Below are 26,810 nucleotides of genomic sequence, written 5' to 3' on the forward strand. Positions count from 1 at the left end.
GACACAACTCTGCATAACAGGTAAAATGGACTTTAGAAAATCATTAAAGGCCACGTCCAAACCCCACTGAAATCAATGAAGAGACGCCCTTAGTGTCCATCTAGCCCTTCTGTGGGAAATGTTTTAGCAAATGGCACTAAAGAAAAAGCGTCTGATGGGATCAGGACAGGTTCTGAATGCACAGCTCTTGTCAGGGATGGAGGAAGGATGGCAGCTGAGTCCAGACTAGGGAAGGAGCCAAACCACCAAGTGTGGATCTGTGCCCTGAGAGCAGCCTCAGTCCTGGAAAATTAAGAATTTACTGAAAAAATCACACTATCATAAATACTAAAACTGGGAAAGGGGGACAGTGCCCATGTCTCATCTCCACATTGTATTTATTAGCAAAAGGCCTGATTCTTCCCTTTCTCTTCAGGAAGTCAAGAGTCACTTCACTGAAAACAATCCCGCAAAAATAGCCTAAGGTGTGAATCAAGCTGAAAGTCACTGGTATAATTCTTTCTTAGAGCTCCTACACTTCACTTTTAATTGGAGCAAACAGTATGAAAATGAGACAGAGAAAAAAGAAACCAATACTCCAAATATAGATACTTATAAGCAGGCATATTACATTCAATTTTTCCATCTTTTCACAAAGGTTCTCTCACTATCTATGACGATAAAAAAGAGCTTACTCAAGGATGAGTGGCATTTTGATACAGGTCTTTCAAAGAAAAGTGGTAATCCAAAGAAGTATTTATCTAGAAATTAAAACTTTGAATGTTTTGTATCTTTTTTAAAAAAATCCTACAGAATTCACAAGACTAAAAATAGGTACAATGTTTTTCAGGTTTTAAAAATTAGCACTGTATTTCAGTGGGAGCCTGAAAACAAAACAAATCAAGAAGCACTTCAATTATAATAAGCAAAGGACCGCTCATCCTAACAAAAAATTAAATACTGTTATGGGATTTCATTCAACCTTGCTCCTTACCAAAATATTTCAGGCCAAGTATCAAGATAAGTTTAATTTTGAAGCTGCATTATAAATAACCCCTGACTCTAGGGGAGCTTATTTGGAGATTATCAAGAAATATAAAGAATTCAGCAGCATGTTAGTGGACACTGCAAAAGGATACAAGAAGTCTAGAGCAGCTGCAACTTTATTCTGGTTGTTTAATGTTTTTTTTGACATGTCTGTTGTTTTGCGCATCCAGTATACAATCTTCTTGTCAGTAACATCTGGGCAATCTCTGTGTGCAAAAAATGAATCTTGGGTTTGTGGCATATTTGTAGCCATATGCTTCCTACCTGTCAATATAGTTCAAAAGGCTGTGAATAAGGAAAGTTCAGCAGATGCGGCATCTGTCCTAGGTCTCACGGGATGGACAAGATGGTCTCATAGGTTTTACTCTGTGTCATATATCATGCAACACATCTGGGCAAAAGGACACTTACTTTGGCAATCTCAGCCATCATAATGGCAAAGCAGCAGCAGCAGCAAGCAGTGGCTTCATTCTGTCATACTTATCTGTTTAGCTGGCATTGCCCTTTCATCTCACTGATAATTTGGTGCTTACTCAGTTTCACACCCCTGCAGAGTGATCGTCACCTCACATCTTTCAAGGTGGTCAGCTTTCATTTTCCTTCACACCCAAACCACAATGAGATTCAGACATAAAGTGTTGTACAAACATCAAATCTGCATGTGCTTTTGTGTGCAGGTGTCTGAACGGTTCTTAAAAACACTAGCTGGCAGATCTTGTTACTTCAGTTTTCAAGATACTCCTTCAGCAGCAAAATCATCTAAATCAGTGAGGGATACTATGTCAGTATTTGGGGTTGGGCTCATGTCATTTTGTAAGCGAACTTGAGTTTCTTCAGCATCTTGACTGTAGGAGTAAGAGGCTGGTTCAATATAGGGCTGAGTATCCCCAGTTTCAGCATATCTGTAGTCCTGCTGGCCATCTTCAAGGAGTTCAGCTGATTCTCCTGGTACAGTCGGTTTTAACCAGGTAGGTTCAGAGAGCTGAGAAGGTGACTTCAACACTTCTACAGATGAAGCTGGTAAAGGCAGCACTCTAGGGTAAGAGGCATAGGGAGAATTCATAATTTCTGAAGAGGGGGGCTGGTATAAGTTCCCTTCCGAGGATGGGACTGAGACTTGAACATATTTGCCAGTTTCTGGGTCATAAAATGTCTTTAAATTAACTTCAGCTGGTAAATCAACTACATAGTATTGACCAGAGTCAGGGTCTTGGAGGAGTTTACGCTGGGTTGAAGAGGGTGAAGGGCTTGCTGCTGGTGCACCACTGGGTCTTCCTGTACTGGTTTCTGTAGGAGTAAAAGCTGAGTGAGGGGTAGAATGGAGAGGAGAATATCCCAAGGGTGAAGGAGATGCTAGCATTTGTCCAGAATGAGAAGGCTTTCTCCCTGCAGCATCTGTATGCTCAGTCTGATGTTTTTTCTGCTGCTCTTGCATTTTCTTTCTCCTGCTTGCCAGCTTTTTGGCTCGCCGCAGAGCCTTTTCTGTTTTTGGTGGCACAGCAGGAGGCTTGCCTGCTGCTCTCTCCCCCAGTCTCCTGGGCTGCAGTCTTTCAGCTTCCCCTGCAGAATTGGAAAGCAGAGTCCTTTGCGCTGAATCAAGTATCTCTTCTGCAGACATATCAGCTTGGCTTTTTAGTCCCATGTTCAGCAAGGCAGGGTTGAGAACATCTGTCTCTCCAAGGCCAGAAATTGATGGTTTGTCTGATGATGAACTGGCAGCAAGAGACTGCATCGTGCTACCTGACCTGGGACTTGTAATAGCAGAGCATGCAAGACTGTCTAACAAAACTGGTGCACCTTCTGTGTGTAGGATGTCCTCTAGAGTTTCATGGGATACAGGAGAATACATGTGGTCCTCTGATACGGAGCCAGTCACAGGGGAAATTGTCTCCCTAGTGATTATTTTTTTCGCACAAGAGCCACCTCTGCGATTAGATAAATGATGATTCTTAAAGTAATTAATCTTTCTTTCTCCAGGATAGCTGGGGTTGTTTTGTGCTTGGTCACTTTCCAGACCTAAATTTGGCTGTGTTAAGCTGTGTCTTGCCTTCCTAGTCTGGGGCTTCTTTTTCCTTCTGTGGATACTTTCCTCATCCATTTTCCCAACTTCATTTAACAAAGCACAAGTCTCTTCATCTTCTTCCATCAGCTTCCCTAATGAAAAGCTGTCTGTATCTTCCAGAAGACTGGGATGCAGTGTTGCTGAAGTAGATCCAGGCTCACTGGCCTCTTTCCCTCTGTCGGTTGCTCCATCCTTCACATCCTGCTGCCCTCTGCGCCTCGATGCCAACCAGCTTACCTCCTGAGCATGCAACATGTTTTGGTGCTGCTTGTTGTGCTCTGCTGGGGGCATTAACCTACTTTCCGTTTCCTTATAACTGCTGCTCACTGTATCATCCAGAGAAAAGGACCTGAACAGAGGAAGCTTGACAGCCCTTATTACCTGTGGTGACCTGAATGTGTTATCTTTAATCATAAACAGACTCGGTTTAGTTGAGCTTGAAGATGGTGGTGTTTGTGGTTCATCAGACCTGGGGTTGGACATGTCCCTGGTACTGTCGGAAGCAGAATCCATGCTGTTGGCCTCTTCCCTTTTCTCTCTCCTTAGTTTCTCTTCCATCAAGCTCCTCTGTTCATTCCCAGTAACCTTCCCCTCCCTCTTCTCTGCTGCAGCAGTACTAGAGCTGATACAAGCATAATATTGCACTTCATCTTCCTCAACCTCTTTCTCTCTCTCCTTGTGGCTTTTCTTACTGTCTGCACCCATTTCACTCTTAGTCCTCTGGCTTTCTTGAAGGCATGCCTTCTGCATCAGGGGCACTGGTGGAAACGGCTCCTCCTGAAGTGGCTGCTCTACCGTGGAGACGAAAGATTGCTCTGAAGAACTAGTGCTTCTTTTGCCTTGTGCTTCATGACCAGGTACCACCATATTCGTTTGGGTGTCACTGTAAGGCTCATCCTCTGCTGGTGAGAGTTGGTTTGGGAGTGTTTTGAAGGCAAAATTCTGAATACCAGCTTGTCTCTCACTTTCTGCACCCTGGACACTGGGATTTTGCATGGGCTGCCCAGCTGTTGTATCTGCATTGTCTCTACTGAATGGTTTCAGTGCTGGACACTGGAGATGTTTTCTTAAATTGGGTTCATTTGATTCATGTCTGAACAAGGGGAAATTTTCATTATTCCTTGTGTTTTTAACCAGATCTTCGTGTTTTGAATCATCTTGCTGCAAGTTGTCTCCAGTTTGGTAAAATAAAAGGTCTGCTGTTGTCTGGGGTGAACTCAAAGTCAGGTAATTGTCTGTAAAGTGCCCAGTTAAATCAGTTTTATTGTCCTTTTCATGAACACTGCCAGACAATACAGAGGTTATATCACTTGGTTCATCTTTCTCTGCAATATTTTTGTTACTTTTTTCTTGTAAAGTCGAGAGTGAGGAATTCATTTTTGTACTCTCCTGTATATTTTCCCTAGTTTTATTTTTCTCCTCCAAGGCCCTTAACAGGGGAGAAGGGGTATAAATGCTTTTAACACGTTTACGCACATCCTTCAAATTGAATAACAGACTTGATGCTTTTGATTTGTAACTATCCCGATACCTGTAATCACCAAACGCACTCCCCTCGTGGTCTCCTGATGCCATGTTCTCAGTGGGAGGTGGTGTCAGAGGGATCAGCTCGCATTCAACATCATCCACCTCTTGTTTTGGTGGTATGATGGGTGTTAAGAGTTCAGTGATGTTGAAAGAGGGACTGATTGATCCAGGGGAGTTTACCTGTTTAGCCAGAGGAGTCACATCCACACCAGGTTCGGCACCAGTCACCTTTTCAGACAATGAGCACGTCTCATCACTGGCTGTGAACTCCTTTGAAGTCTGTCTCTTCTCTGCTGCCCCTTTTGCAGCCCTCTGTTTCCTCCAGGGTGGACAGGTACTGCCCAGTGGGGGACTGAGGGCCTCCTCTTTGGTTAAGGTGGCCAGGGGTCTCCGTGGAGGTGTGCTGGGTGCCTGGGACATGGGTGAGGGTGAAAGCATCCTGTAGGATACAGACTGGGGTGAGATGGAGGCCTGGGACAAGGCAGGGGGGGAAAGTTGAGCTGGCATTGGGGGTGGTGGCACAGGAGGGGCTTCAGGGTTTGGGGATGTTGGGGGATGGCTCTGCTGGGTGGGAGGTGGAAGTGTCTGTGGGACAGGGGGTGGCTGAGGAGGACCTTGGTGTGCATGGATCCTGGGTGGGGGTGCAGGAGGAAGAGCAGCAGAAAATTCAGTTTCTGAAGGGAGGGGGCCTTGAGGTGTGTATACAGCTGGGAGAGGGATGCTGAAAGCAGCTTCTGGTGGAGCTGGCTTCATCTGGAAATCTTTCTCCTGCTTCTTAGCAACAGCAGTCTTGACGGGTGGCAATTTATGTTCACATGGGTGGGATCCTTTAGTAAATGGTGCTTCTTCCAGGTACATAAGACCTTCCTTTTCCTTTTTTGTTTTTATATCAACAAATTCCTCCTTTTCAGTCAGCTTTTTATGATGAACATTCCATGATTCAAAAGCACTATTCTCACTGTGAAGAAAATTACCTTTTTTTGCTGGCTCATTAACTTTCACACCTCTGTTTTTCAAAGCCTTTTTAGAAGAACGAGAAAAATTTGACTTTGCTACTTTTGACATCTCAATCAGCACAGGATAATAACCATCAGAGCCACAATAACTCAGGTCTATTTCTTTAGATCTTTTCTGTGGCTCATGTTTGCCACTGAGACAGTGGCTACCTTGACTAGCCTCAGAAAATTCATGAAGTTCCTTCTGGATGCTTAAAATGTCTGTGTCATTGCAGCAAGCCATATCATTTCCATGATTTAATTTACATTTTTGAAAGCTATTCTTAATGGGCTGCTTAATGGCTATCAGGGAACCTCCTGACCCTTGGTCTGCAGTCTTATCAAATGTCTTAATCAACGAGGACACTTTTGAAACATGTTTATTGTTCCTTGGACCAGGGACTGGCAAATTCAGCTTTTTCCTTTCCATGGCAAAGGTGTCATTTTTAGCAATCCTTTTCTCCTCCGGAGTACACTTTGGGAACTGCTGGAATGTGGAAGCCCATATCTTATGCTCATTGTTTCTTGATGTTAGCTTCTTGTTACAGATGTTGCTTTTCTTGATAGCATTGTTTAGTGTCCCTGGGTGAAATTTAGCAGAGAACTGGAGAGCAAAGTCAGGTGAAATGGCAAGATCTGGTTCATTGTAAGAGTCTTCAAGTTCTGCCACACACAAACTTTTGAAAGCCCGATCCGTGAGGCTGCTCACTTCTCTGTCTGTGTCATCCAGGAGACTCCCAATACTTGAGGAGTCACTATGCCCTTCTGTATGTTTCTTATTTCCCTGCATTGTTCGTGGGAGTCATGGATGAATTATCCAAAGGATTAATTTCACGTGTCAAATAGGCAGATGACTGTGTGGAGTGGTTCCAGCTGTTTGCAATTCACAAGCACAAAGCGATTCCTCCAGACGGTGCTGCTGCACATCGATTCATCTTACAGAGTAGCTGAAGGAAACTTTCTTCTCTGCAAAGCCAAAAATTATAAACTATAATTTTTCTATATTAACACTGTTAGACAAAGAGTATTTTCCAGATATATCAGTCACTGACTAATTTGCTCCTAAACAAGACACTAGCAACACATTAAACAACATGAAAAATAGTCGTTATTTTTGGTCAATTCAATTAGGTTATGGTAGACAGTTTAATTTCTGGAAAGTGTAATTAAAAAAAGTGTTTTCACCTCAGATTCTTTACTTGGGCTCTTAAACAAGGATATAAAAACTAAATTTCAAGTACTTCCCTTTCCATACCTCCAACCATAAACACTTCCAAGTGCTGTGCATGTATTTAGCTAAGACAGGTAGCCATTTTTTGGTCAGGAAAAATTAGTAATAAAAATAGAGAAAACTAACTTAAAGAAAGAATGCCACTGGGTACATCATTGCACCTTATGTCCAAAATGAAAGAAAAGTTGATAAAACTTACTTGACAAGACATCATAATTATAATTTAAAATCCTTTGTGAAAAACAAAGTTATTATAGAAGATTCTGTTCTCACTCATCTGTGAGTGACTGTGGAAAATGAAGTCTACAGAGATAAACCTGCTTGTATCAGGCTTGTATTGTCATTTGCTGTGACAGCTACCCTGAGCAGATCCCTTGTTTGAGAAAGCAGAATGGCACCACATGTAAAGAGGATTTGCTGTGCATTAGCAGGTTCCAAGCAAATATTGCTGGGGTAAAATCCTTTAGCCACCCATACGCAGATACGTTTGGGTTGGTAAATTGAAACTGAAGAGACTGCTAATATCAATTTAGCCAGCAGAAGGCAGGAGTGCCTAGGGGACTCTAGCAGACCCACTAAAGGAGCACAGGGAACATTCGATTTCAGTTCTAGAACTGCTGAAAGCAAAGGGTGACCCATTCAACACAATTATAAAATATCACAGACTTCCATTAATCTCTCGTTACAATGCAAAGTCAGGGCCCACAGCATTGTGGTTTTTGTCTGTCTCCACATCAGACTGAAGGTAAGATGGGGGAGTCTTTGGATGGAACAACTAAAAGCAAAACAGACCCTTAAGCTGTACTTGAAATCTATACGCTAAAACTCTTTAAAGTTTACTCTGTAAACTCTTTAGATACTTATTCTCACATTCAAGGGCTTGAGCAGGGTGTTGACTGAACTACAGTGAGCCTCAACTTAAGAGCATATTCAAGAGCTAGCTAAAACCCACTCCTTATGTAAAGTCTGATCTGTATCTCCATTTCCGAGTACAATTGCATCATTAACTTGCGATGAGCTGAAATGCCACAGTTCACATCGTCAGCAGCTTCCAGTTTCTATAGAAGTGGAAGCTGTCCTCATCTCAAGCTTGGTCCACTGTAGAACCGAGCAATGAATTCCAGATCCAGATTACAGCCCCCCCCCCCCCCCCCCCCCCCCGAATCCATGACTCCACTTTGGCCCATCTCTTGGAAAGGGCACATTTTTCCCTGTGATGACCCAGTGCTGGTCAAAGTCAGAGGAAATGGGCTTAATCAGCTGAGTTAGCCAGGCTCAGTCGTTTGCTCAAATGAAAACACTCCTCACCTTCCTTTTCTATTTAAAAAAACCTCAGCCAACCTATTTTTACACTCAAAGTACCAAAGTGAATCTTGATTCTGTCCTTTCAGCTACATAATTCCAATGATTTATGTAGAACTACAATAGATTTACACCAGAAATAAAATAAGCTTAATAGAACTTCTCTATTTTATTTTGTATAAAGATATTTCAAAAGTGAGATTCACTCTGCCAACCACACACACATTTTTGTGTATAATGCAGCAAGAAAAAAAGAGAAGACAAATGGAAGGCCATCCTGCTCTTGGTTTTGATTCTTAACTGTTAGAAGAGCAGGAAGTACAGGTACATACCTGCCATGTAATTTTGCTTCTCAACTTTAGAACTCCCTCTCATGCTTGTGTTTGGCTTCATTTCTGACCATCTTTAGCAGGGAGGTAGAAATAGTCCAGTGATGTAGACATGACAGTAGTGGTGTCCTGGGATGTTTCCAACCTTCAGCATTTTTTCATCTTACATGAACTCTGCAATTTGAAAACAAAGAGATTTGTTTGCATGATCTGAAGATTGTCTCATGCTGTATTCATTCATTTATTTGTTCACTCACATTTTACAACCGTTTTAGGAGTGATTTGCAGGATTTCTTATGAAAAGAGACAGGTATCCATCCTAGAGCAATCATAAACAGATATCTTGAGGGTTTGGTAGCTTGTGGAAAGCAGTCAGGTTCCTAGCAAACAACTATCACAACCTCCAGCACTCTATGGTAGCCCCACCAGGGACTAACAGCTGAGTGAGCAATGGTTTCCTGGCAGCCTGCCCATTGCAAAGGCTGGGTGACATATCCAGGCTAAAAAGAGGCGTTGTGCCAGATGACTTCTTCCTTGCTGCTATGTCCCTGTGGTGCCACTCTTTCAGAGGGACTGCAGAGGAAACTGTGTGCCTCCACTCCACCTGTGCATGACCTCCCACTGCCAACAAGTATAGACAGATGTCAGTTTGGTGGACTGGGAACTAACGTAGCTGACTTTTGAAAGTCCATTCTTTTCATTGTCCCTGCTGTAAAGGAGAGGAAAGGTGCACAGCTGGGATGGTGAAAAGCAGTAAACAAAACATATTTTTGCCTCCATACATGAACCAGAGTCAGGAGGTGCTAAACAAAAGCTCAGTTATGGTGAATGTGCATTGCTGCTGTCCTTTTGCTGTGGAAACCCCCAAGGTTCAGGCTAGTTTGCTTAATCTCTGCAAGAATATATCCACTTCCTACAAGGAGAACTGCTTTGCCCTGAGGCAATGCAAATAGCGCGTGGGTGTAGATACAGTCGATTTTCCTGAAGCAATGGTCTCTAAGGAAACTCTTCTGTCAGCCTGTGGCAAAAGTGGCAACAAGGGCTCACCTACTGGGATGGTCTCCTACACTTATTCGAGGAAGGGCGGTTGTCAGTGTTAGTTTAGGGACAAGCCTGTACCAGTCAGAGCTTTCTGTAGTCTGTTTAAGATCTCTGAGTAAAAAAAAAAGTAAAAGCAAAGGAAAAAACCCCAATGCTATGTCTGGTTGTATCCAGATGTAAAAGGGCATACTCGTTGCAGAGATGGCGTACTCAGTTATCGCTTTGCCTAGAGGTTAAATTACAATTTTTTGCTTCTGTGGTTCTCTTAACAGTGCAAAGCCAACACAGCCATAGAAGACTGTGATTATGTTCTGGCTCACTCATCAACGGGGCTGTTGACTAAATTCCAGCAGCACAATGTTTATCATTATTTATTGGTGGTGGTGCCTGAACTAGGAGGAAGCTTGGCTTTCAGAGCTCATGGACAGAGGTCTGAAGAAACATCTTGTCCTTTGTAAACTGAGAACATTTGCTGAAAAGTGAGTAGGGTAACAATAAATATGGAGATGATGATGTAATCTCAGCACTTATTTTCCTAGATGGAGTCGCTGTTGCAAAAACAACTCAGTGCCACTGATTAAAAAAAGAATAGTGACTGTCACTGTCTCTGAAACCCTTGTGAAGAATCCTTGTCTTGCCTGGACATAATACTAGTACTTGGGCAGTGTAATGTTTCAAGCTGGAAAAGCTGTATCTACATCAAGTGTTAAAGGTGCAGATCACTACTGGGACTGGATGGAAACAGCAGCACTGTAATGATCTAGCTATCCTTTGTATAGGTATGATGGCAACTTATGAACTTTCGGCAAAGAAGTTGGTTCTGGCTGGTTTAATCACCTGGTAAAGTCCCATTTCTTTACCGTTTTGGACAAACATGGCAGCCAACAAGCAAGGTCCAGTGTTTGAGCTCAGGTCAGGATTCAACTAGTTCGAACATTTAAGGATGTCTGAATTTAGTCTATTTTCAAGATACAGGAAAGCAACGCTAGGTGTTTGGAACTGCTTAGGAAATGCTGAGAAACATGTGAGGTGTTTGCAGTAGGCATCACCTGATATGACTTACCAAAAAAGCTTGCATGAATGTACAAATTTCAAGGAGCTTAATCAGAAACCAACCTCCCCTCTCTTCCAAATAGGAGGCTTTTTTCAGTGGCTCTCTTAAGTGCCTAGCAAGTTGTGATGAGGAGGTAAAATTACAGAGACTATTCCTGGCCTGGCACAGACTGAATGTCAACTTTTTTCACCAGACAGGAGCTAGGCAAACCAGCAAACTTGGCTGGAGCTTGTGACATCACTGCTCTTGCAATATATAAAGGGCTGGTTGGTTCCTCCACTCACTGTGCGCTGGTATTTGGCTGAAATGTTGTGCCATGAGACATTGCGGTGGCATTTTGGCAGCACCCTTGCAAGTTGTATAGCAGTCTGAAGTCTGCAGCACTGCATTCCCCCTGAGGATGGGAAGCAAAGGGAGAGGGAGGGAAGTTTGTTTTTTTTTTTTTTAATCTTTCTAAATTGCTTTCTTCATGTGGTGCTCTCTATATGGCATCCATCCACAGCTCCAGATCAAAACTCAGAGTGCTATGGTGACCGCTGGCTGAGGTTTATGCAGTAGCGTGCTCTACTTGCACACATGCTGCTGCTTTGGGCTTCCAGGGGTTCATCACGACAAAGAATAGTTAATGCTTTTTACCATGGGAAACAGAAGAATCCCTAAAGAATTGATGACTTTTTTGCATAGGTGCACGTTTGCTCATGGCACACATAGGAGCTCATAATCAGATGAGAGGACCAGATGGAAACAGACCTGTTTAGCTGTGTGTCATCAGGCCAAGACAATGCTCCCAGCTGATGGCAGGTCCTCGCTAGCCTGAGCAGGGCTGGCTCAGTGAGGTCTCTTGGGTATCACCAGAAAATCCTGCCTGGCAGCAGTGATCTGTATGTCAATGGCTATTCAGTGTGCTGCTGTTGGTCAAGGATCACAGTACTGCTGTCTTCATGTCATATTTAGGAAAGCAGACAAAAAGGTGCTAGGGAGTTAAAGGTCACCTTGTGAGTCTCTGCCAGAGACAAGGAACCAGAAGGATGTCCAGGAAAAATGAAAAACCCCTGTAGTCTGGTGTACAATACTTGAACATGGCTTGTGCTGGGCTGCTTGGACTGCCAAGGGCATGTGGGCTGGTCACATTGGGCTGCATCAAAGCCAAATGCTCTCTCTGATCTGCGCTGCTGCCTGGGCTGCCCCGGGCACACTGCCTTTCTGAGCAGTCCTTGGGCACATGGACCAGGGGTAGGATCACAATGCCCTCACCAAAGAGGGGAGCTGCCTGGTAAGAGAGACAGTGGTGCTCCAGCCACATTTCCCTGAACTGTCAAGAAAGATGACGAAAGCTCCATTTCCTTCATCCAACAAGATCACTTTCACCTATGCTTTGTGGTCATAAAAGGCAGCCAAAGTGAATTCTGCTTGGGGAAAGGAGAACCACTTTGCTCAAATACAAATACCTGCTCCAGCTGATGGAGAGTGGAGAACTGGATCTGTCCAGCTTAGGATGAAGATCCCAAACACTGACAGAAATGACTAGCATAGAACAAGGTAACCTCAGCTATTCCAGCATCAGATCTCTGATCACTGCATTGGAAAACAATGTGAAGGAAACATGTGTCTGAACCAAACCAGTGTAGACTGGGTCCATTCCACTTGAGGATTTGGCCTAGCAATTGTGCCTCGAACAGCTTGTCCTGGGCCAGAGAAAAGGAGAGACTGTTCTTGACTTTGGGCCAACTTCTGTTCTCAGTTACACTGGTATAAATCTAGAGCCATTTTACTGACGTCAGTAGAATAACTGAGAATAGAATTGGTGACTCTAAATACATCTACTTCCTAAGCCAACACTGGTGCACTATCCAGAAGGCTACATAAGTAACTGTAACCACAGTAAAGTGAAATCCAACATCTCTGAACAGCCAAACCTCACCCTCAAGCGGCATTCAGACCAATGTGTGAAGCAAAGGGATCTGGAACAGATACCACATTGCTATGCCACCAAATTATGTCCTCTGGACAATTCTGGACAATTCTGATTTTCTAACCTGTATGACTCACCACTGACAATAGCAGTGCATTTGGGATAATATAATTTTGCTCTTTTCTGCAATATTCACTATACTTACATCTAAGAGTGGTGTGATAGATGTTGTGTAGTCCCAGACTGGACCAGCAGAGTTGGACGACAATCTGAATTGCCATCCTGTGGACAATACCATCTTTTGGAAATGTGTGTGTGTGTGTGATGGGAGGATGTTTTCATTTAGATCGTTTTTGAAATTTCACATGGAATAAAGATTCTGAAGACAAATTAAAGTATATATTTCAAAATTCCATTCTGAATTAAAAAACAAGTTTTCATTTCAGATTGTGTCACTATTTTTACACAATAGGCCATGAAAAGTAGCATGTAATACATACCATATTAGTAAAATAGTATATTACTATCCTTCAGTCAGAGATGGTGCATACTATTTAACATTAACTGAAACTTTTAATTTTATTTTCTACATCAAACAATACTCTGATGGTATTGCAACAGAGAATGTGATCTTGTTTTGAAATTTCCCTAAGTAAATATTCTAAATGATCAAAAAATATTTTCCAATTATCTTTCTAGGGGAAATATCATTAAAATGAATATGATTGTGATTTTATTTGTTTAATCAAGCCATTGTTTTTTCTGAAGAAAAGACAGCTGAAGTCTTTTTGTCCCAGTGAGCTCTACTGAAGCTAGTGCATCTGTTGCCATGGGAGCTGGAACCTGGGACTCATCAGACTCACAGCTCAAGGAAGGCCTGTGCAACCTGGTGGAAGCATGAATGCAAGGAGGGAGTGTACCTAGGTAATGAATGTGTGTTATGTATCCTGCTCTGTGTCATTTCCCCAAAGGATGTGCACCTGTTTCAGGCTGCAGCTGGAACGCTTACCTCTTCAGCTCAGACCACAAAACTTCAAGCACTGGGAGATGAAGACCTCACGTGAAGGAAAACAGGAGGAACAGAGACTGCTTGCAACAGTTATGGAGAATCATGGCAAGTCTCTCTACCTTTCCCTTTCTGGTTCAATGGCAAAGACTCAACAGTTATTTCCAGCTGGTCTCCGGACTGCCTTTCCCAATGTCCTCCAAATGCCCCATGCTGCCAAGAGGCCTGTCAAGTCTGGAAGAAGGAGATGTCTCTCAGAATGGGTTGTATTTGGACTGAGGCTTTCTTTCAACTCCTGTTCAGTCCTTCCACTGCCTGAGCCCTATCCAACCTTTGAAGAATCAGTAACATGCAGACACGATGGAGGAAGTCAAAGGCACAGAGCACATGACTAACACAGGCAGAGGGCAGGTGCAGCACTTGACTAACAGCTCGAGTCTATGAGAATCACAAGGCAAAGGGACGGTGCTCCTCCCATGACCTGAAGTCAGCACAGACAAGTGACATTTAAGCAACTGAACCCAAACAGTGCATTTCTTGGCATTAAATGTCTGACTGGAAAAGGCCACTGTCTGTAACTAGGTCAGTCATTATACACTGAGATATTTATACAGCTCCCAAGTAATATGGTACATGAACACCTCGTGGCTATTTACCCTTACAAACTCTCCCACTGCAAGCACTATTTCTATCTCATTTACAGATCAGCAACTAAGGCCCAGCTTCAACGGACTAATTTGCCCAAGATCAAACAGGATATCTGTGGCAGGGCAGGGAACCAAATCTATGTTTCCTGAATCACACAAGAAGAGCTTAACCTTTGTTGGTTAAGGCAAAAATACACCTTCCCACTGCCCTTCATAGGGCATGGTACTTTACCATGAGCCTCTGTGAAAAAAACACCCTTCAACTGAGTATGGTGCCGTAGCTTGGCATTATATTGTATAGTGAAATCCATCCAGATTTGCAGGTGACTGACTTCCTGCAAAGACCTCAGCTCCTATATACCTATATCTCTCTTTGAGATCATGGGGAGACTCAAGCCATCCTCACTAGTTCAAGGTGACAACTGACATTGCATTAGTACAGCCCCCTCACTGAGCACTGACAGAATTTTGGCCAACGAGACAGGTATTTATCTCCTTTCATTTAGTCTCAATGAAGGCTTAGAGGATGAAAGCTCCTGAGTTTTCCCTTCCTGAGTGGGAAAAAGATTTTCCCGTTGTAGAGGGAAAGTTGTAGAGTACCACAGCATCGCAACGGCGAGAGACAGGAGATGACGAAGGGAGAAGGGAAGAAAAATACATGAGCAAGAAAATAAATGTAATGGCTTGGATGCTTTGTAAAGGAGCATGCCAGACAGTCCCAGGCCCTGTCATGGGAAAATTGTAATGATACCAGCAAGTATGTTAGACACAAGGAGAAAGCAGGTGTATTCTCCTCTGTGACCTACCCAAGGAAATCTGCAGCTAGCAATCAGCCATGCCTCACTTCTCCTTCCAGTCTGGGGAATCTGAAACCATCCCCCACTTACACTGCCCTCCTCATCAGCCCCAGCACACAGATACCATCTGCACTGTCAAGTTTACACTTAGACCATTTAAGCTTCTTGACAAGGAGAGCCTGACCCACACCAACTCACACAGGATACAGCCTCAGGAAATAACAGGCTTGCAGAAAATGAGTATTATTCTTTTACTGGTAGTCTCACCTGCTCTTTTCCTTTATATCTTCTGGATATTTCCAGGGTTTGGACAAGGATTTTGCTGAATCTGTTTTCTATAAAGAAAAGAATTCAAGCCATTTGTACATGCTAGGTTAAAAATTGTTTCAAGTTCTAAGTGGTTTTCTCACCCACTGAATTCCACAGGATTTAGAGACATACGATATCCTGAAATACCTGTCTTATGTTACCAAAGACAAATAGGTGTGTGTACCAGAGGTGGGAAGAGAAGTGGGAGGCATTGGTTTTCAAGGTTTTCTGGCTCAGGCTTCAGGAATAGAGCTATTTTTTACTTACATCTTGCTATAGCTTTCCACTGCAGTCAAAAGAGCTCAGTTCTTGAGCAAGCACTGTGACAGGGAAGGAAACACACACTTATATACACGCCAGAGCATATGACTCAAGCACACAACCATCCATTCACATAACATCTTTCCTCTGATGACAACCTGCTCCTCAACTATTTGTGATTACAACAGAGCCATTCGAGTTGAAGGACAAAAGCTGCGGCTTGCCTTACTCCTGCCTGCTATCTGGAAGATGGCCATGGGACAGCTATTCACCATGGGAGGACTTTGAGAGGGCAGGGGAGAGCCTACCTACCCTTACCCCCTGGTATTATCTCTGGAGGCCATAGTATTTTCCTCCTTTGAGGAGCAAAAGCCAGCCACTGGACTTGTGCTGAGCAAGACAGAAGGTCTTTCCAGTTCCCTTTTCACTGTGCAACAGATTTTTTTTTTTTTCCTGAAAATGCAGACTCTCTTTTCCTATTCAGAGATTGATTCATTGTTATGATTTAATGGTGTCTCCCCAAGGCAATTCCTCATTCTTTTACAGTTAACGCACACCCTAAGGCATTTCGTGTGATTATTCATTCTGTAAAAGATGTATGCAAAAGACAGAAAGGAAGATAACAGGAGTTTTAAGCAGAATCCACCCTTGTGGCCTAAGAGACAGGCCAATGACTCTGGCTGAATCAGTCCCTCAGCAATCTCAGTGATGATGTCATCACAGTGATATTCCAGACCACCCAGACTCTCTGAAGAACCCTGTAGGCAGGGAATGGCATCACCCGCAATCAGGTGCTGTCACCAGCCACTTCTTCCCCAGCCATTCTCCTTGATTCTCCCCCACACCCCAAGTGGTGATTCTACCTACTTGTCTATGGCTTCATTCAATTCACAAGCCTGATCAAAGAGCAATTTTTCAGTTTTGGAGAAACAGACTAAGTCCTAACATCACTGTTTCAAAGCAGAGCAGTCAAAACAAAGGGTCTCAGTAAACAACATCATCGTGATCAGCAATGCTGCCCCACTGCCCAGCACAAACCTTGGATGAGGCTTGCAGGGTCCAGTTCCTTCTGAGCATGCTGTTGCTCCTGCAGCAACATCCCAGATATCCTGGACACTTATTCCAGTTTCTGCACAATGGAGCCTTAAGCTCTGAAATGTGCAAAGGATGGGGACGGAGCACACCTGAAATACATCTCAACAGCCATCAGAAGAGTGCAGAATTGCACAAGGGTATATAATGAATCTGACAGGCAAGCCAAGCTGACCTTAAGGTATGATAGCTTATGTCTGATCCAGGTCAAGGGGACAGACAGAGGCACGTCTGAGACTGAGGATCTGCAGTAGCTGTAAACTGCCAGATACCGCTGTTTGCTGACTCTGCATGTTAAGGTGTAGCCAAATGTTAACCACATGCATCTCTTTTAGAGATTTTTCAAAAAATTGCAGGGATTTTAATCTCTATTTTTTCCAAGTAGAGATTATGGCCTTCATATACCTGACTATCACAGTTCCCAAAGCAGCCTCAGACATAGTGCATAAGAAACAGGTAAAGCATACCTGAAACTACTGGATGTAGCTATGTGAGAGACTGAAAATAAAGATGCATCACTATTTGACTTGCTTGGCTCATAAGATGATTGGTCTGACTGTTACCAGATGATTTAGATTAATCATTACTAGCTAACGCCTTCTTGTATAACATTTTTCGCAAGCACAGGAGATGGATGATAAAGAAACTTAGGACTATAATTAAATATCTGCTTTCTATGCCTATCCAAAGAGGATCATTTGGCAGAGGAACTCAGAGAGGGAAACCTTACTTCTGGGGAAGGGTTGCCCTCTTATGGCTTCAATGCTGTCTCAGTTTCTCCAGGGCTGACAAGGGACGGGGGTCTCAGTGGCAGTCTATCTGACTGTACACACTTGAAAGCCATAAAAACCTGGCAAGTAGCAACATAGTCTCAAAACATCAAGCTTAATACACACACGCAAATACATATATACACACACACACTTTTAGATATGTATGTATAAGCAATCACTGACCCACTCAAAAACACGCTGGCTCGATTGAAGAGGGACAACCTTTTCTTAAGGGTGAAGTTCCCCTATCAGTTCCCACATGCAGCCCCTGCCATGTTCCCTTTCCCCACACACCTGTCAGCTGGCTCACAAACCGCTGCTCCCAAAATGCGACACTACCTCAAGCAATGCACGCTAGCTTTCAATGCAGTGAACTCACCCGCTCGCTTACAGCAGACAAAGCTGCCTGTGACCTGGCACTCCGGCTGCCGGCAAGCCAGCACAGCGAAGCCCGCAGCTAAAAACCACTTGCAGAACTTGCCCTTGCCAGCAACTTTCTGTGTGTGTAAACTCAGCTAGCTGACTGAAGAGAGGAAAGACTGACACAGATGAATGAGTGGTATTTTCTCCCAACCTGGCTCATAGGGTTAGTTGGCATTTTTCATGGTCTTGGAGGGATTTACATTTTCAAGGGCCTTTTGCACAGCTCTAGTGATGCAAGCACAGACAAGAAAATATTTCAGAGAAGTAGGTAGGAATAAGAGGCTACAGAGTGAAATTTCCGTGTGCTTTTGGTTTGTGGTGCAGGGATGCAATTATATCTGTATACCTCCACCCAGCTGTGGCCTTCAAGTTCACTGGTGAGTGCCCGTTACAACTGTTTCGGTAACCGAGTTGTGAATACGTATGTAAATATCTTCCTAGTGACAAGGGTGGAAAGATGGAGAAATTTAGCTGTTTTGGGGCTCCAGTATACTGGGAATCTTTTATTTGTTAGTGTTTTCCACAGACCTTATCCTTCAAACATTTAATGGAGAACATTTGCTTTTTGCATGGTCAATTCCCTGAACAAGTGAAGGAAAAGAGCCATGGACTTTGATCCTGTCCAGAAAACTTATTTCTCCTTCTTATATCTTCTCACTTTACCTTCTCCCCAGCCTCCCTCCCAGCAACGGCAGAGAATTAGTGAGGAACCCTCTAGCTGACACTGTACAAAGTCAGCGAGAACTGGTTGCTTTGGCCTGCTGCTGGAAAACTTTTCCCTATTCAGATTAATTTGGATTGCCTGTTCACAGGCCATTTAAAAAAGCATAAGTAGTTTGACTTCTCAAGCTCAATTTTAATTATTTCTGTTCTTATTTTGCTGCTGAGTTCTGCAGCTAGGCTAATAAAATGCATTTCCTTGGGATGGCAGATTAAGAAGTTCTGCAACAACTGGACTCAGAAAAGCTTATGCCATTTAAGAAATTTTCCAGTGATTAAAATTGGATACAAGTCATAGTCACAGACATTTATAGTGGCCTCTTAGTGCTGCCTAGGTATTTGAACTATTTTATTTTTTCAGGCTCTGTAGCGTACTAATAGCTCTCTATAAAACATTTAAATTATTCTCTTCCTATTTGTTCCAAAAAAAGAAATAAAAATTCCTTCAAACTCCTGTACAAATCACTAAAGTTTTTAAGAGTATCTTATCTGTAGGCAGTAATCATCTGGAAAATAAAATCAATGTATATTTGCTTGAAGTTGCTTACAGCACAATGTGCAGGACAATTAAATGGAGCTTCATAGCAATTTACTGGTTTTTGAAAAAGATCATATCCCTTTAGCAAATAATTACACGTCATAAACAGTAACCACTGCATACAGATCTATATGTGTGTGTCTTTCCACACACAGACTTTCAGAAACAACCCTGCATTTTTCAGAGCAGAAAAAAGCTGGACAAAATGAAAGGACTTTCCACCTCTAATCACTGAAAAAAAAATAAATGCTGTTTGATTTCTCTTATCTGATCAATTACACAACTGATCCTTGAGTGCACACACATTCACACACTCAGACACCACCATTCCTCACCGTTTCCGTGCTTTAAAAACACCCATACGCTTCCCCCTTACCTTCTGTGCTCCAGCTTCCTGATCAGGGACAGTGCAGTGCTGCGCTTTCTTCCCTTAAGTCAAAGCCCCAGCACATTTTACAGCAGCCTGCTTACTAGTAGCACTTCCCATTATTTATGTGTTTCAGACTCTCCTTCTGAACATGGTTATCTTAATAGAAACAACCACTGAAAAATAAATAAAACAATAAAAGTGGAGGAGCTAACCCTCGAGCCCTCACAGACCTGCCCAGCCAGGTGAAGTGAGCAAGGAATCCAAAGTTAGTAAAATGTATTTAAATAGTTATCAGGCAAGGGGAAACCAACAGAGATCATGGTGGGGAAGCGGCAAACATACGTATTGGAATAACCATGCGGTGTCAAGTAACAGACAGATGAAACAAACAGTCATCAGCTATTTTTACATTGAGATTTGCCATTGGTAATGTTTCAGAGACAACTAATACAGAAAGCAATGCCGCGCGATTGGCTCGCTACTGCCAGTGATTCAAACCTGAAAGCACTGCATTTTTGTACCTACAGGTGGGAGGCAAAATGTTTATTAAGGTCACCATTAGAAGTACTTTGTAAGAAGTACGCACATGAGTAACACATTACTGTCCTACCAGTGCTTTTTCATAAATAGCTGATTTCATCATCAAGGCTGGACAAATGTATCCAGCGTTCTTGGAGTAAGGACTCCATTCCACCACCCTTCCAAAGCAAACAAGACCAGCCGCCCTCCTGGGAGGCGCATGCCAGCATTGGGTTTCATTTGGCGAACTGCAATAGGATGTTGAATAATAGGGGAAATATGCCATGAAGTCAACAAGCTAAGTTTTTGTACTGCAGATATAAACAATGGATTGCACCCTCTGCCATGCTGAGTCCACAGAGCTCCTTGCTGAAGTCATGGGGCTCTCTTGGGGCTCAGCATCATGCTGGACTTGAGCCACAGCCTGCAGCAAAATGAACAGCACAATCTCCTGTGACTACAGCCCAACTCCTGCTTCCATGGCAGAGCAGGGCTCCATGTGAGACCCATACTCATTTGTGTTTTAAAAAAGAGATGCTAACTACATTGCTACAGCATGAGCAAGGCAACAACCATGTGGTATCTGCTGCCTGAGAATCTCCAAACACTAGGAGGCTTGTGATGAACTAACCCTCCCTACAATCCAAGAGCAGCCTAAGCTTACCCGTCCTTGGAGGGATAATGACTTGCTTTCTCCAAAGTAACCTTCAGCTTTGAATTCCTCACCTGGGAGAGGTGTATCATTCACCTTAGATCCCAGCAGGAAGATTTTGCAAAGCCCACTATCCTAAACTCTTGATCTGGGCTTTTGGTGCTCAACTGCTTCTCTTAACACATCTCAAACTGAATGCTGGTCTTGCCAAACATCAGGGCACTTCTGCTAAGTTCTGGCCCCAACCTACATGCTTCCAACAGCTAACCATGCCCTGCACCCATGAGAGCACTTATGCACGAAGATCGGGTGCATCATGAGTCATGGCACCTATGAACTGGGACATCGGAGAGAACTGGTGCATGCTGGAAGGCAAAAAAAAAAAAGGTTTGTGATGAAAGTAGACAGTGGGAAAGGAGTTTTCAGGCACCCACTGAAATTAATGTAGGCAAAACTATCTATATGTGTGCCTACGTCTCCCACACATTTCTAAAGAGGGGTGGAATGTATTTCTGGAATAGTCGTGCTAAAAATAAACCCATCCCTGCTGTCTATGAAGAGAGGCAGGTATAGCCCTGCTTTCTGTAAGCCCATGAACTTGTGAACTGCTTAGAGGCTGAATCGCAACTAGAAAGACTCATGGAAATTGTAGCTGCTAGTGCAGGAAGGGTGGCTGATTGCTTGGAAAATCCAAAACAGGCCTCTCATATGAAAGCAGCTGGGGTTAACACTATTCATCATGATGAATGTGCTTTACAGACTCCAGCTTTGAAAGGACTCAAATCTTGAGATAAGCATTATGCTTATTCAAATATGATGATAATAAATACATATATTTGCAAATTCAGTGCTCAGATGAGACTCTGGGATCAGATGGCCTGTCATTAAAATAAAACCACTTCTGGGGAAAATTACTGAATAACACACAGCAAACACAACCCAGCGGCACTTAGATGTTGTTATCCTGCTCCCAGGAAATTTAAAAAGGAAAAATTCCTGCTGCTTCCTTTCAGTGAGTGTAGAGCAATAACAGATCACACTGAACTTTTGTAGACAGCAATTTGGGCTGAAATTCTAAATTTATATGAAAAGACTGCGTAATTTGAACAGATATATCAATGTAAAATGAATGTGTGTATGTATGTATAATGAACTCCATCTTTGGCACACACACACACTTGAAACTTTGTCTGCTTGGTAAGGCTGAGAACAGAGACATGAGAGCCTTATGCAAAAGCTGTAGTTTTCAGCCTTTTCTGACTTGTATCCCATCCCTTAACACTTTCTCCAGGGAAATAAATGGAGTTCTGTCCTGCTGAGAGAGACAGGTTTTTTCCTTTGTAACCTTAGCTGCAAATCCCAGAGAAGTAGTATGCATACCCCGAGAGGTCAATGGACCGATCACAAGTGAAAAGTCCCTGATACATGGAAACCAAAAAGTGGAACTGATGATAAACAGAAATGAAAGCATGCCACCCTAGACTAGGAAAATGCAAGCATCAAACTCTTTTGGTTGTAGAATGCAAACGGTTTATAATTCTCATGGCATTAACAAGCAAGGGGCCTATTTAATAACCCATGAGAGCAATGTGACTGTATTGAGTTTTCAGTTCTTTGTTTACAGCACTTTTTGTCTAGCAGAGCAATGCAGATTCAGTTCTTACCTGGCAGTCACAGACTGAATGATTTGTTGACTGTTACCACAGACAGAGCAATAACTTGATCTCTGGGCACCAGACAGATGAGTGCAGAGCATCAGCTGGACATAGCAGCCCCAGGGTCCTATCAGCTGAACAAAAGCAGTGAACCAAGGACTAGAACATGTTCCACAGCAGGACAATACCTTCATCTGCTCTGCATGTTGATCCCCACACTTGCAGGTAGATATTGCTATGCCCCACCTGAAGTCTTGCAAAGCCTGTATTTCTCTGAGTGTGTTTCTAGCACCTGCATGTCTGCTCCTGGATGTGCCCAGGAGTGCAGCAGCAATACAATGCTAAACAAGAAGTCATGGTGCAAACCAGATGCTGCTCCACCTGCCTCCTTGGGACAGCCCAAGTCTCCTCAGCTTGTTTTCCAGCAAGGGGCCTCCACTTCCATGGGACCTGTCTGAATGGGGAGGTGGCTACCAGTTCTGTCCCATTCCTGCAGCATGTCAGCAACCTGCACCCTAATCTCTTCCTTTTGTGCTCAAGCTGATCTCAATACACATCTCCTCTGATGATGGAAATGCTCCCAGTTTCTGAGGAGGGTGTGCTCCCTTGTTCCTCCTCTTGCAATCGCTGCATTTCACACACTGCTGAAGGAGAAAGAGTGACACAAAATGCATTGAGGTCTCCAGTTTTGCATTCTCCTCTAGGAGGCTTTGGACTTGACCGAGCACCTGCACATTTTCTGCTAAATATGAAAGCATCACTGCTTCCTCCTGCAGCTGGATTTTCTGCAAAAGCTCTCGTCAGACCTACCCCGCCTTCCCTGTCTCCAGGAGACAGCAGAGACCTGAGAGTCCTAAGGGAGGAAGATGTCTCATTATTGCTACAGGTATTTTCTCACCCAAAGGGGAACAATACCAAGGCTGCATTTATTGCTCAGCACCTCCTGTTAGCCAATACAGGCCATGCTGGGCCTGGTATCAGGGGAAATGACAAGTAGATCTCTGTCATATTCCACTCTTCCTGTATGCTCTTCCGGTCTAGTCCCTTACACATTCAGGTTTGAATCAACTTCTGTCCTGACAAACCCAGCTGAGCAGATGTAGGTGAGAACAGAAGGGTTCCCAGGACCTGAGAACCAGTAGCAGTTCTGTGGCCTCTTCCCTTAGGTCTGTTTCTCCATCTTGCTGGAAGGGCTGCTTATCTACCCCTTGTGCAGAATTGGTGCAATGAGATAGGTGCAGGACTCATCCACAGCCTCTCTCCAGGGCTGCCCCTCTGGGCTCAAGCCTTCTCAGCAGCTGGAGGTTATTGGTCCCAACTCCAGGGACTCCTAGAGTGCTGACAAAGAGAGAAACTCTAATGTTTTAAGTCCTTTGAGCTTTCTGTGTTTGTCTTTATTGAAGCTTTGAATGAAGCCTAGCAAAGCAAAAATCCTCTGCAAAAGGAAGCTCTGGAAGAAATGTCAGCATGGTTCAAGCAAAACCCAAAATTTCCTTGATTTCACCTTGCAGAATTTTATAATATGGTGTTTAATATAACACAATATCAATACTCTTCATCCTGTCCTCAGAAAGTAGTAACAAATATTATTTTCCAACAACAACAAAAAAGGCTACAATTCTTCTCTGAAATCAGATTTCTTGCGAAACCAAGAAACTTTGTCACATTTCAGCTTTGACGGCAATTGTGATTGCCGGCAGACATTGGTTTTACCACCTTTTTGTTCATCTGTGAATACGACCTTAAATTCAATTTTAAAAGAATTTCTACAGCCTGATCTGCTCCCCTTGCTGCTGCTCCATCGATACCACCCAGACTCAGCTGACTCAGAGACGACTTGTCTGGATTCCAGCCCCTAAACACTCATCCTAGAGCTCTCGGTGGTGCCTGGCTGTGGCACCAGACTGGAACTCAGCAGCCCTCTTATGGCTTCCAGGGACAGAACGTAGGCTAGAAGAAGGGCTCTAAAGGCACAGCCTTCGTGACAGTTTTGGCAAGGATGTCAGTCAAATCTACATCCTACTTAGATCCCCCAAATTGAACTGACTCTTCCGTCAGGAGCAGTCCTGCTTTTGCCAGTCAGACAGCCGCCTCATGTACATTGACCATATCTGCAGAACCCCCAAAAGATGCTTTTGTATAACTGTTTCACTGTTAAACACTCTGCCAAGAGTGGAAGACAGATGTGGCAGAAAAGACACTCACTACTGGATATGCTAAACATCAGAAGACAACTAAATTATTCTGCAAGTAAGGGTTTAATCCCACAAAGCGCTGTTCTACTTGAGCCAATTTTTCAAAGGGATTGCGCTATCTAAAATAGCCAAAAAATACATTAGAGACCTATCTGCCCTTGGGGCACTGATTTACTTTGGAAATCTTTCCCTTCCTGTCAGGAATTGTCAGAGAAATCAGCAGGAACTGACAGCTCTTTGCAATTAGCAGGAGAGGTTCAGCCTGTTTCAGGACATGTCTTTCAACTAAAGGTTAAGAAATGAGCACACTTGTGACAGGTCAGATGAGGGAAAAAATGCCTGCAAATAGCCTGAGCAATCTAAAAATTAGTTCTCTTTAAAAACATTATGTAGAGACCAGTGACATTTAGAGATATTAGGACAAACGCATTAGGTATTTTATAAACATAGATATAATCCATCTAATTTAAGAAAAGAGGTTGGAGGAATGTGGAGTTACTGGCCTAACGTAAATATTTCCTATTTACAAATCACAAAGCAAAAACTGGAGACCACAGGCTAATTAAAATAGCTGGACAGCAACGATGGGAAGCATAAGGTGCTATTTTTAGGGGATCATATGAGAGCACAAGCAGCTAGAAGTTTAGGCAACCCAGAGGTGTCACATGGTTGTTCTCAGAGTCCTTTGCACTGTGTGATCCCACCACAAACAAGGTGAACTAGCCAGTATGACTTTTGTTCCAGCCCACCCCAACCCCTCAGATTTCATGCAATATTTTGCATTTTACACACCACGTTGGATGAATTTCCATGGAAGTTTCCACAGAACCACTGGCCCTCTCCTGTGCCAGGTTCCTTTGCAACTGAGAGATGGGCTTTGGGCAGTGTTTGCAGGGCTGACTCCCCCAGACGCTGGGGAATACCGATGTTTTACAAGAGGAAATTGTGTTATGCTGCAGTACAGCTGGTACTGCAGAGGCAGCTGCGGTTCAAATTTGGGCTTATCTCTGCGTGGGGAGGGGTGAAGAGAGAAAAGATAAAACATGAAAACTTGTTATAGGCTAATGAGTTTACCTGAATTACATGGGTTTTCATTTTGTGGTTTGCAGAATACACTTGCTGTGGGCCAAGAAGAGGAAACAGTGAAGCACAGCAGAAAGTATGAGAATGTTCTTCCCCATCAGTCACTGAAGTTTCAAAACGTAACTGCATTATCTCGAAAACTCATAGCACTGCAGAATGTGTTTGGAAAATACTGGGATGCAAAAAGTCTGCCTGTGTGGTTTAGTGCTGGAGCAGTGGAGGGCAGTGAGGGGAAGGCCAGCTTGGTTTAGGAGGGAGGTTTCAGCCCAGATGCGAATCAGATAGGGAAGGAATTTAAATTTGCATGTCCTCCTTCTCAAACCAACTCTCTTCCTAGCTCAAAACCCTTCCGAGAAAAGGAGTACTGGAAACCACAAAAGGTTTTGAAAAATATTTCACTTTTGCATATCTTGGCAGAAAAATGGGCACCACTAGTATGCAAGACACAGCAAACACAATTGCCTAACCTGTTTCCAGTCCACTAGCAGATCAGAGTACACCAGTTAACTGTGAAAAGCAACATAGCTTTTTGCCTTTTTTCCCATTCCAGTAATCCAAGGAATTATAATACTGTATTTCTAAAATTATATGACTTTAAGTCATGTTTAAGAAGAGTAAGTAATCTAAAATTCGCATTCAGTAAAACAGGAAGCACTAGAGAGAAAACCAGAAGTTTATGCCGAGCCTTTCAGAAAAAGCCAATGTGTAATTGTTCCAGGTTTTGCTGAATGTCAGGAATGGAAGATTAACAAACCAACAGATGGTGATGCAGTGAGATTATCAGTGCTAGTGAGAGGAATTCATGCAAACGCAGAAAGGCCAAAAACAACTGAAAACCTGGTCTGAAAGATAGCAAATGTGCTTCTCTGCAGAACAGTGCTAAACAATGGCTGAGAAGAAAGGAGTCAAATGAGTAACGGAAAGCAACTGATGCAGAAAAGCGAGAAAACAGAAATCCCACAATCAGAAACAGCTCAGTTGTGCAGACTCGCTGCAGCCATCAGTCCCAGCTCCTCTGCCTGTGGTACCCCTGGGCTGTGCACCCAGCCCAGGACCTGGCTGCAAGGTCCTTGGCACAATCTGCCAATGGAATTGGGTGGACTGGAAAACTGAGGATGGATCTTCATCCTTTCTCTGTTGCTGAACTTGGAGAATATAGGGTCAATGAGATATGTGGAGCAGATAGGAAGACGGCATCAGACAACCTCCAAAGAACTCCCCAGGCCTAAAAACTATGTCACAACCCCTTAATGGGGATTAACTAGATGAGTCCCAGATAATCAGAGACTAC

At 43.3% G+C, this 26,810-nt stretch overlaps 1 protein-coding gene across 1 annotated transcript; it reads right to left on the minus strand.

Annotated features, from left to right (window-relative positions):
* Nucleotides 1-1,756: 1,756 nt before the first annotated feature.
* Nucleotides 1,757-6,400, minus strand: C9H10orf71 (chromosome 9 C10orf71 homolog). The gene has a single exon (XM_009990216.2). The coding sequence runs from the start codon at nt 6,398-6,400 to the stop codon at nt 1,757-1,759; it is 4,644 nt and encodes a 1,547-aa protein (XP_009988518.2).
* Nucleotides 6,401-26,810: the final 20,410 nt, after the last annotated feature.

This window comes from Tauraco erythrolophus, chromosome 9 (assembly GCF_009769465.1).
Source record: "Tauraco erythrolophus isolate bTauEry1 chromosome 9, bTauEry1.pri, whole genome shotgun sequence".
Lineage (NCBI taxonomy): Eukaryota > Metazoa > Chordata > Aves > Musophagiformes > Musophagidae > Tauraco > Tauraco erythrolophus.